This window comes from Trypanosoma theileri (assembly GCF_002087225.1).
Source record: "Trypanosoma theileri isolate Edinburgh chromosome Unknown TM35_Tth_7_V1, whole genome shotgun sequence".
Lineage (NCBI taxonomy): Eukaryota > Euglenozoa > Kinetoplastea > Trypanosomatida > Trypanosomatidae > Trypanosoma > Trypanosoma theileri.
The window spans coordinates 216,787-227,934 of record NW_021639849.1 but is presented as its reverse complement, the minus strand read 5'-3'; the positions used below and the strand labels follow the sequence as shown (position 1 = coordinate 227,934).

At 39.6% G+C, this 11,148-nt stretch overlaps 7 protein-coding genes across 7 annotated transcripts; all 7 read right to left on the bottom strand.

Annotated features, from left to right (window-relative positions):
* Positions 1-114: 114 nt before the first annotated feature.
* TM35_000072160 (39S ribosomal protein L28) lies at positions 115-828 on the bottom strand (the record flags this gene model as incomplete). Its single annotated transcript, XM_029023662.1, has 1 exon — positions 115-828. One exon carries the CDS (start codon positions 826-828, stop codon positions 115-117), a length of 714 nt encoding a protein of 237 aa, XP_028884858.1.
* Positions 829-1,452: 624 nt separating this feature from the next.
* TM35_000072150 (uncharacterized protein) lies at positions 1,453-2,376 on the bottom strand (the record flags this gene model as incomplete). Its single annotated transcript, XM_029023661.1, has 1 exon — positions 1,453-2,376. One exon carries the CDS (start codon positions 2,374-2,376, stop codon positions 1,453-1,455), a length of 924 nt encoding a protein of 307 aa, XP_028884857.1.
* A 428-nt stretch (positions 2,377-2,804) lies between these two features.
* TM35_000072140 (uncharacterized protein) lies at positions 2,805-3,188 on the bottom strand (the record flags this gene model as incomplete). The annotated part of the gene is made up of 1 exon (XM_029023660.1): positions 2,805-3,188. The coding sequence occupies one exon, from the start codon at positions 3,186-3,188 to the stop codon at positions 2,805-2,807; it is 384 nt and encodes a 127-aa protein (XP_028884856.1).
* Positions 3,189-3,524: 336 nt separating this feature from the next.
* TM35_000072130 (uncharacterized protein) lies at positions 3,525-4,292 on the bottom strand (the record flags this gene model as incomplete). The annotated part of the gene is made up of 1 exon (XM_029023659.1): positions 3,525-4,292. The coding sequence occupies one exon, from the start codon at positions 4,290-4,292 to the stop codon at positions 3,525-3,527; it is 768 nt and encodes a 255-aa protein (XP_028884855.1).
* Positions 4,293-4,770: 478 nt separating this feature from the next.
* On the bottom strand, positions 4,771-5,388 carry TM35_000072120 (uncharacterized protein; the record flags this gene model as incomplete). The annotated part of the gene is made up of 1 exon (XM_029023658.1): positions 4,771-5,388. One exon carries the CDS (start codon positions 5,386-5,388, stop codon positions 4,771-4,773), a length of 618 nt encoding a protein of 205 aa, XP_028884854.1.
* A 596-nt stretch (positions 5,389-5,984) lies between these two features.
* On the bottom strand, positions 5,985-7,589 carry TM35_000072110 (putative chaperonin HSP60/CNP60; the record flags this gene model as incomplete). Its single annotated transcript, XM_029023657.1, has 1 exon — positions 5,985-7,589. One exon carries the CDS (start codon positions 7,587-7,589, stop codon positions 5,985-5,987), a length of 1,605 nt encoding a protein of 534 aa, XP_028884853.1.
* A 505-nt stretch (positions 7,590-8,094) lies between these two features.
* Positions 8,095-10,530, bottom strand: TM35_000072100 (trichohyalin; the record flags this gene model as incomplete). Its single annotated transcript, XM_029023656.1, has 1 exon — positions 8,095-10,530. One exon carries the CDS (start codon positions 10,528-10,530, stop codon positions 8,095-8,097), a length of 2,436 nt encoding a protein of 811 aa, XP_028884852.1.
* Positions 10,531-11,148: the final 618 nt, after the last annotated feature.

Sequence of the window (11,148 nt, the reverse complement as noted above, 5' to 3'; positions counted from 1 at the left end):
TTTTTTTTTTTTTTTTTTTTTTTTTTTTTTTTTTTTTTTTTTTTTTTCGTTCTTTCAATGTTTTTGTTCATATTTTTTTCTTCTTTCTTTCTTTTACCAATTCCTTTGGGGGTATCAAGGTGAGGCTTCTGCTGTTACTGCCAGTGCACTTGAGCTTCTCCTCTGCTCCACAATGATACGTGCCATTTCCCGTAGAAACTGCTCCTTTTCAATTCCATACTTTTCCAACACTTTTTCTGCTGCCTTCTCATCTTTTAAAGGGAGTATTTCTTCACGAATGACATCTGCAAGTTTCTTCGCCTGTTGATCCAAAACAAAATTCTTCTGAATTTCCTTCTGACGCACTAAAATGTGTCGACGAATGCGTTCACCGTAGGTAGAGCGTAATTCAGGTCCAGAGCGCTTTAAAATAAAATTATCAAAGCCACCATCCTTCTCAATTTCAAACATGGCCGCCTCCACCATTGGGAGTTGTACCCAGTGGTTCAACACATCACTATAGTGAATACCTGTCTTCACATATGGATACTTCAGTTGACGGTAGACATTCTGTACCTCGCGTGAAGTCCGCACCCTCTCCCGCACTCGCTCATTTAACCAAATCACATCCATTTCTTGTGCAGGTTTAGGCAGAAAAGTACGTGGAGCGACTCCACTCATGCGGTAGATGGAGTAGCGGTTGACTTTATTACACCACGCAGCCCACGGTGGAAGTCCCATGGAAACATAACGGTTGATGAGACCACGCGGCGGGCCGTGCGGGGCGGTGGCGGTCTCGGGGTTCATCGCGAAGGTTGAAAAGAGACATCGGCCGGTTCCCCGCAGCATAGCTGCCACCACTACTACTAATAATAAATACTAATACCACTAATACTATTACTAGTACTACTAGTACTGCAATATCAATATAATAAGAAACAAGAAAGAAAAAAAGAAAGGAAAGGAACACATGAAACATATCAGGGGAAGAATCACATTTACATAGAGAGAGAAAGAGAGAGAGAGGAAAAGAGAAAGTATACTGGTAAAGTTATTATAAAAATTTAGCAAGAATCTTGATCTTAATTATATTCCCCATCAATATCATAAGAAGTAAATATATAAAAGTGTTTTTCTCAGATTTTTTTTATTTTTTTGTTTAAAACCAAAAATAAAAATAAAAAAAACAAAAACAAAAAACAAAAAAAACCATTGCTCTGTACCTTTCATTACCCGAACACAACTACAACTAACATCTGTTTAATAAACGAAAAAAAAAAAAAAAATAGACAAAAAACAAAAAAAAAATAATAACTGCATATGCATCTAAGAATAATTAAAACTGAGGTGGGTCTCTCATCCTTCTCCATTCTCCCAAACTAAGAAGGATGACATCATCGCTTCATTAGTGGAAGTTATTTTGTGAGAAAAGCAAAAAAAAAAGTGGTGATAAATATATAAATAAACATAAGTTTATTGTAGAACAACATGGGTAGATGCCACATGTAGTGGAAATGGTGCATAACCGTAAATATTTCCATTAGGAAGTGATAATGGCACCATAACAACATTATTCACGGGAGCAAATGCCTGATATGTTATCCCATCAAGAACCTTCTGTTGATGTTGTTCTACCTGTTCCACTTGTTCTTGTTGATAATGATTGTGCTGCTGTTGTGGCTGTTTTTCCTCCTGTTGTACTGTTGTTATTGTTTTTGACATTGTCATTGTCATTGCAGGTCCTTTTAAAAGAGTTTTCGTTTTCTTCGTAGGTGTACAGTAATTATTCCCAGATGACGGTAGTGCCCCAAACATTTCACGCTTCACAAACCTTGATTTCTGTTCTTGATTTTCATCAGACAACTTTAGTTGTTCCAATTCCTCTACACAACGATTCATTATACCTAGAGAAGGTGTAGGTAACGTTTTCACCGAAGGGAGATCATATCGACGTTCCTGTAGTGGTTTTGAATGATGATAAAGACAACGTGAACCAAAGTTACATGTTCCATTTTGTCGAAACTGTTTGCATATCTTTTTATTAGATTCTGTATTGGGTTCAATAGGTGCTGGACTTGGACAATCATCATTTCCCCAAATGTGTCTTTTAGATGGTGATAAGGTTTCAGAGTTTGTTGGCAACATCTCCGTCATTCGACGTCCTTCTTCACATAAACTTTGATTGACTTCCAACAAACGTCCGACGTATGTTTGCATCTCATCTAAACTATGTTCTGCGTGCTGCATATCCACCACCTGAGAGACTTCCCACTGTGAGAGACCTGTAAACTCGACAAGGGCACGAATAGCCATTTCAGTCGTAAATAAATTATTGTGATGTGGAAAAGATGCAGATAGGAATGTCTCAAAGTCAATAACAGTAATCGAACTGTCCATGAACAAAGAGAATAGAATACAATATATATATATATATATATATATATATATATATATATATATTGTGTATGTATAGGAAAAAGTGAATGTGAATAAATCTAATCTTAACTTTCCTACCCTCTGTAGTGCAAGTCAAACTCTTTTTTTCTTTTTTTCTCTTTCGTCTAATTAAAGTAAGAAAAAACGCAAGAACACTAGTAATGAAAGCAAAAAAAAAAAAAAGAAAGAAAACAATATATAATATACATGTAGAAGAGAGATATTATTACTTTACTCAAAATGTTTTATCCATACCAATATCATCAACTCCACCCTCACTATTAAAACAGCAAAATATACACAAACACACTTCTTAAATATTTTCTTCCCTCCCACTCTTATTAGAGAATCGTCCATTCATACACCACTAGAAGAGAAGAAAAGAGTAGTTAACCATCAAGCAACTGGGAGTATGAGTACCCCTCTACTCCGCACACATAACACCACAACACCACCAGACTATATATACCGGGAATACTAAGTATACACCCGACTGTGAATAAGGCAATCCCTCGTGAAGTGTCCACTACAAACAACCAGAGAGCAGCTCCTAGTAGAATAAGTGTTAGTCCCACACCAGAAAGAAAAAAACCCAACACAAAGGTTCTCCATCCACTCCAGTAAATGTCACCAATACGTCTTCGTGCCCTTGCAGGGTTATGGGGATCTAGCCAGCGGAAAAGTGGTAATTCATGAGTACACTGATCTTTCTTTTTTTCATCATTCTCTTTATTACACGTCTCTTCAAGAGGAATATTATTACGATACCTCATCCTAGATGGCCAAAAAAAAAAAAAAAAAACCGCAACAGTTAGAGTACCACCCTCGTCTAAATAAATAAAATACAGAAGAATAATAGCAAAAAAAAAGAAACCATATATGCATACATACGGCAGAAGAAGAACAAAAAAAAGAAAAAAAAAATAAAGAGATTATATGAGAGGTATAAATTAAACAAAAAAAAAAAAAACAAAAACCAAGAAAAGAAATATATATAAATGAATTTTTCTTTTTCTTTTCCTGGTTTGATAATATTTCACTTTTCATACACTACGTTGCATTCCAACGTCTAGAGATGATATATATATATATATATATAATATCACATTCTACAACACCGGGGAAGGTGGTGGAACAGCACCACCACTACTTTGAAAAAGCTGTGGGTAATCACGCCTAAGAGCATCCATGATATTGTCTACAGATGCCCTTACATCTCGGGCAGATCCCGCAGCACGTGATATCGATCTGGCAAACCTCAAATCATTGGCTGTAGCCATACAGGCGGCAACTGCAGCCACCACCTCCTGTTGCTGTGTGCGATAGCCCTGAAAAATAGTAGGGTATCTCTGCGTAAAAAACTGATCAAGTGTAAGTGTTGGGTTAAGTTGAACAGAAGTTTCATACTCTTCCTTTATACGACGTTGTTCCCTGAATGGTAAAAGAGCACGCATAAGCACAAAATGTGCTGCACTGGATATAGGAAGCTGCCACCAGGGAATATTTTGCATAATGTTAAAGGGCGAGTTTGTGTCTGAGAGTTGCATAAAAGCCATAAGAATAAACAGAGAGGTCATAAAGAACAAGAAACGAAAAAATTGTACAGATGATGATGTTGGTTGTGCACCACAATTACCAGAATAACAATTTCCTGATCCTTGTTGTCCATACTGAGGCATGGCTTCTTGTATTTTTTCTGAAAAGCGTTCACGTAATTGACGTTCACGCTCCAACTCTTCCTTGTCTTCTTGTTCCATGGATGTCTTGTTTGACTTTTCGCTTACGAAACGTGTTGCGCTAAAATTGCGTCGTGGCACAACAAGTGTCGCTAAAGGAACCAACGTTCTTTTTCCTAGAACTCTATTTAACATTTGCATTGTGTCTTGAACCCTTTTTTTTTTTGATTTTTTATTTATTTATTTATTTATTATCTCTTTTGTATACGACGCTCAAAAATCAATGAAAAGATGACAGTATTTCTTCTTTATATGTCAACAACATGGCAAGACAAGAAGAAAAAAAAAGAAAGAAGTCAAGAAATTCTTTTAATTATATCTTGGTAAAGCCATAATATCATATCATAACTCTCCACCACTGCTACCAATTGCAGAAAGCAGTGTTTCCAGAATAAATAAAGAGCAGAATAACACGAAACAAAACACATCTTCGTTAAAGAAACATACTCTTACGAAGAGAACTACACAATCACTGAAACGCAACTCCATCGACAAGGAGAATTATTCTTTCCTTTCTCTTTTCTCATCTCTCTCTCTCTCTCTCAACGTCCTTTTTTTTTTTCGTTTGTTTCTCCTCCTCCTCCTCCTCCCTGTGTTTTTTTTTTTTTTTTGCTCTGAATCAATAAAGCGCATACATGGATGTCATTTTCCGCACATGTATTCGTACCTTTACACGCTTATTGTCATACACTTCCCGTTCAATACCCAGCTCCTCTGCGCCAGGCAGATACAGCCAACACCAATTATGCCCTAATTCCTGAATACCTGTTCGCCGGTCCTTCTCTCGGAACTCTATGAGCCGCGGATCCACGCGGACCTTATACTGTTCCCACAACTTCTGCGCAATATCACGTTTACGCAGCGGGCAATTAAGAAGAAATCCTTGTCCCCATGACTGACGACCAAAGAGTAAATACCCTGTGTTCACACGCCAGTAGACATCTAACCACTGTCGTTTCCTGGCGGCGAAATCAAGAAAGTCTTCATTGCGCTCCACGAAACAATCATGTTGATTCGTATCCGGATTATAACACCACAGTCCACGCCGCAATTCTTCCGTGGGCGTTACGGCGTGTCCGTCGGCGATGTATTTGTTCGCCAAGTCGAGTTTGATGAGCCGCTCCTCGCCGGCGAATCCCCCCTGCGGGCCGAGAATCGTGCGGGTGAAGAGCAGCGGCACGTACTCGAGCTGCAACTCCGGCGCCATCGCACGCCACAGGCACGATAGGCGCAGCATTGACGTCCTACACCACTTCTTCTATCACACACACTCACAGAGAGAGAGAGATACAGATATACGAAGAAAGAGAGAAAGAAAGATAAGATAGAGGAGGAGGGGAGACAAGATAGTTTGAAGGCTGGATATCCGTGAAATAGGATAAACACAAGAACAATAAGAAAAAAAAAAAAACACTATTCGGCCGTCCCCACACTAATACCATTAGTAATAATACCCACTTTCTCTCACAAAGTGCATGTACTTTCATTTTGCTTCATTTTGTTTCTTGATTGCCCACCTTAGAGGACATGAGTAAAAATAAAAAAATAAAATAAAAAAAAATAATAAGAACAATATATCTAAAAAAAAAAAAAAGAGTTTAATACTGTGACTGAATCAAGCATCTCTAACTAAATCAAATTTTCGTTCAACCTTGCTCAAAAACTTGATTCATTAGGTTTGATTATGCTTCTTCATATCTGCCGATATCACTCACCACCACAACAACAACAATTCCCGCTACTTATTATCATTAAATGTTTTCTTTTTTTCTTTTTTTTTCTTTTCGTTTTCGTCTTTTCATGTGATTTCTTTGTTCTTTTTTTTCCCCTTTTTTATTCCACGGTAAAGTCACAAACACTGGCTTCCGTTGTAATCATCAAGCCAGCTACAGAGGAGGCATCGATTACGCAAGACGTCACAACCTTAACAGGATCAATAATACCAGCTTCAAACATATCCACATATTGATCGTTTTGGGCATCATATCCCATACAAGTATCTTCATATTCTGCAACATTCTCTACAGTAACAGCTCCTTCCTCACCAGCATTTTCACTAATTCGCTTCATTGGTAAACGCGCGGCATTACGTACAATAAGAATTCCTGTTCTCCGATCTTGCTCCATCTCATCATCACTTTGCAAAATCTTATCTAACTCCTTTGAGGCATGAAGAAGTGCCGCACCCCCACCTGCTACGATTCCATCAGAAAGAGCATTGCGAGAAGCATTCAGGGCATCAATCACACGATCCTTTGACTCACTGATTTCCACCGCTGAGCGACCACCAACGCGAATAACAGCAAATGTACGATTTAACTTTGACATACGTTCACGTAATTTCTCTTTTGCCTCTTCAGTCATGGCTCGATCTAAACGACCTTGTAAGAGACGTACACGTGGTGCAGTATCAGCGACTCCAGCTATGATCGTACTATCCATTGTCTGTTCCATGCGCTCTGCACGACCAAGAAGAGTATGAACATCATCTACAAGATTAATGGAGGAAACTTTTTCAACCACACAACTGCAACAAGAAGCGAGATCATGTAATTCTTCCTCTGATAATTCATGAGTACAAACTACACCACATAATACTACCTTATGAACATGGTTATGATAGATGGTTTGCATTACAGATTCTGAAAATTCTGGAGCTACAATAACAAGTGATCTACCACTTTTTTTAGCAGTTTCTAAGAGTCGTAAAATATCTCCTACAATCTCTAACTTTTGAGCTGTAATAAATACCAAAGGATTATCTAGTTGACACTTAAGTTCTGCAGTATCTGTAACAAGTGCACTGGAAATAAAACCTTGTTCAATACTCCAACCATCATATCGTTTCCACTCGGTTGCAGTGGTATTCCCATCCAATACAGATATGTAACCATTTACTCCAACTGCTTGTACAGCAGCTGCAATTAGTTTTCCCAATGGACGTTCACCATTAGCACTAATGGTTGCTACATTCTCTAACATTGCTAAATCTTTTACAGAACGTTTTTGTTTTTGAAGACTCTTGAGAATAACGGAAACAGCAATATCGATACCACGTTTGAGATCCATCGGATTAGCTCCTGTAGCCACACTTTTATAACCTTCTGCAAAAATACTCCAAGCTAAAATAGTAGCCGTAGTAGTACCATCTCCTGCAACATCATTTGTTTTACTAGCTACTTGTCTAATGAGACGTGCACCAACATCTTCAAATTGATCATTAAATTCAACAGATCGTGCCACTGTTACTCCATCTTTTGTGATTTTCGGTTCTCCTGATGGTTGTCTTATGATAACATTACGTCCCTTAGGACCAAGGGTGACACCCACAGCAGTGGCGATACGTTCAATACCATTAAGCATTCGCTCTCTTGCATCACCACCGAAAAGAATTGTTTTTCCATGACCTTTGGTAATGCATCTTGTATAGCGAAGCATGGCTTACTCACTTGAACTAGTAGGCTTTTTTTCTTTTTTTTTTTGATTCTGGCAAAAAGGGGGGGGAAAAAAATGAGGGAGCAAAAATAAACATATATATATATATCAGAAACAGTAATTTAAAAATAATGAAAATAAAGAAGCCCGCAAAAACGAGAGAGAGAGAGAGAGACAGAAAGAGAAAAAAAAAATAACGAAAATGGAGAAATATAGAAATGTGAAGATATAACTAACCTGTTGAGGTTGTACGTGTTTTTCTTTCCCCCTTTTTTCATTACAGTCTCCGCACGCTTTTCTTTCTTATTATTTTTTTTTTTTTCTCCCTCTCAAAAAGTAAGCAAAATAATAATAATAATAATAATAATAATAATAATAATAATAATATCAATATAAATTGATATTTATACATATATGGTTGAACTATCATACTTTCGTCTATAAAACTCTTTTTTTTTTTATTTTTTTGTTTAATCCACTCATTTGGATTCCAAATGACTGCCATAAATTATGTATGACCCAAACGTTTCAGAATAGCACGCTGACGTGAGAGATCAATCTGCAGTCGTGAGGCCACACCTGCAACAGCTACAGGATCCGTGTGTACCTGTACACGTCTGGCAGCTGTCTCGGCACGTATTTTGGCCTTCTCGGCGTTCTGCAGCTCAAGTTCATGACGGATACGTTCCTGTGCGGCACTCGCCTCTACTGCCCGAAGTTGTACCTCCTCAAAGCGACGGAGAAGATCACCCTTTTCCGCCTCAAAGGCTTCACGCTCTCTTCGTAAAGCTTCACGTTCTTTCGTAATCTCATCACACATACGTTTTTGCTCAATTTTCATGTTACTAATAGCTATTCGATCTTCTTCAATTCCTTCTACCTTCGCTGCGTAAGCCTCCTCGTGAGCTCGAAGCGATTTAAGTACATCAGCTTCATCATTGTTACGACGCTCTCGTAACATGGCAGCTTCTGTACGTTCTCTAGCAATCGACATCCTTTCTTCCTGTAATTCTGCCATAGCTTGTAATTTTTTTCCCATGAAATCTTCATATTGTTGTTCAAAAACCTTACGTTCTTGAGCAATCTCAAAAAGCATCATTTTTCGATCCTTTTCAAGTTGTTGTCGAAGTGTTTCATAGTGTGCTTGAGATTCTTGCGAACGTCGACGTTCTTCTGCCGCTTCTTTAGTAAAATTTGAAAGTGAAATATCAAACTTTGCATATAAAGAAGCAACACGTGCTCGCTCCTTTTCTAATTCTTCTTTGGTATACTTGAGTTCTTCTAGTACAGAATCCACAAGAGCCTTTTGTTCATCAATCAAATGTTCCTTTTGTCGTAGCAAAGCAAGACGCTCCTCTGTGAGCGTTACGTTCATTTTTTTAGTAGCTTCCATATCCTCATGCATCTGTGCAATGAGTTTTTCAAGCTTTGAAGCATTCCCTGTATGTGTCTCTAATAATGCTATTTGCTGCATATGAACCCTATCATTTTGTCCCAATGATTCCGCGTGTCGTTTTTCTATGGCTTCCATTTCCATACGATGCATTTCAGCTGCGTGCGCACGGTCAAACTCAAACTGTCGTCGAGCCTCTTCTAACTGTGCTTCATACTGCCGTCGTGCATCCTCTAACTGTGCCTGCTGTACAGCACGGTCCCGTTCACGTTCGTGCGTATCATCGCGCAGTCGGCGTTCCCGCTCGTGTCGCTCCGTCTCTGCGCGGGCCTCTGCGTCTGCGCGTTGTCGAGCCTCTCGATCTTCGCGCTCCCGGCGCCATCGTCCCTCGCGCTCCTCGTCGTCCTTCGCGGCCCGCGCCTCGACGGCTGCCTGCCAGCGCCTCTCGCGTTCGTCCATCGCGGTCCAAAACTGCGCCTCCCGCGTCTCCCGCTCGCGTGCCTCCTTTTCGAGGCGCTCCGCCCGCTCCGCCTCCTCGCGGCGGTCCCGTTCCTCCCGCCCCCGCCGGTAGCGCTCGTCCCGCAGCAGCCGCTCCTTCTCCGCCGCGACAACGGAGAGGTTCAGCTCGTGGAAGACATCCCGCACGTCCTGCGCGAGCCGCTGGAAGAGTCCACGCGCCGCCTCTTCTTGCTCCAGCCGGCGCAGGTGCAGGGCGTGCTCTCGCTCACGCAGACGACGACGCTGAGCCCCAGAAAGCGCCCCACGTTGGCCCTCCTCCGGGTCTTCACCCACCAGAGAACCCGCCATATTCGCATGATCATCACCACTCTTCATTCCCTTTGTTGTCGTTGCTGCTGTTGCTGCTGCTTTTGCTGCCGCCGCTGCTGCTGCTGCCTCCATTTCCTTCATCTTTTCTTCCTGAGCACGCTTTAATTCTTCCATTTGTAGACGGAGTTGTTCTTGTTGTCGTTGCATCTCCTTCTCAGATCGTTCTTGCTCTGCTTGCCAACGTCGTATTTGTTCCTCATGCTTTTCACGCTCGGCTCGAAGTTTTTCTTCCGCAATACGATCAAGTCGTTCTTGCTCCTCCTTTAGACGTTGTTGATCTTTTACAACATTAGCACTTGGGACACTTGGAACCTCGGGAATGACGTCATCTTCAAAGTCATCTGAGTACTGTATAGCATTATTATCCTCAATATCTTCATCAAAATCGTAGTCATAATCATCATCATCATCATCATCTTTTCTCTTACTGTTGTCAGTACGAGGGCTTGCTTGACTCGTTGTATCTCCACTATAATGTTTACTCATTCCTCCTCCACTATCAGATGTATGTTGCCCCTCTTTTTTTTTAGCCTTTTCTCGTTTTCGCTCCTTTTCTTTTCTTTTTTCCTTTTTTTCTTTTTTTTTCTTCTTTTTCTCTTCGAGCTCATTGCTAACGGGAGGTATGTAATCATCATCCTCATCCTCAAAATCATCAAAGGCATCGTACGAAAAACCTTTTTGTGGAGGCCGATTGAGACTTGGTGCTCCTTTTAGTGACGACATTTAAAAGGATACGTTTATGGATATATATATAATCTTGTCAATCTATTATTATTATTATTATTATTATTATTATTATTATTATTATTATTTTTGTATGGTTGTACTCTTAATCTCTCTGAATCTATCCTTTTTCTTGTTGTCACTGGGCAACCTCTCTAGAGCAATTCTATCTCTATATTTCTCTCTATCTCTTTGTATATGTATATATGTATATGGGGTTATACAACACTATACCTCTCTATTTCTTGTGTTCTCCCGTTACAAGGGAGTAATACTAAACGAAAAAAAAAAGAGTAAAAGTAAAGCAAGGAAAGAAGAAGAATACACGCAAGAAGAAGGATCAAAAAAAAAAAAATAATAACAACAACAATAACAATCGAAATAAGGAAGAATAGCATTCTTTCCTTTTTTTTTTCTCTTTCCCTTATTTATTAAGATTCTTCTTTACATTCCTTTACTCTTATAATGCGCATTTAAGAGCATTCGGTACACACGGTGTTACCAGTTCGCAATGATAGGGAGAGAAGAAGAATCAAAAAAAAAAAAAAAAAACGGTGAATCAATAAGCGACCGTAGAGAAACCTTAAGAAAACACGGGCAGACGTGTGCAAAAAAAAA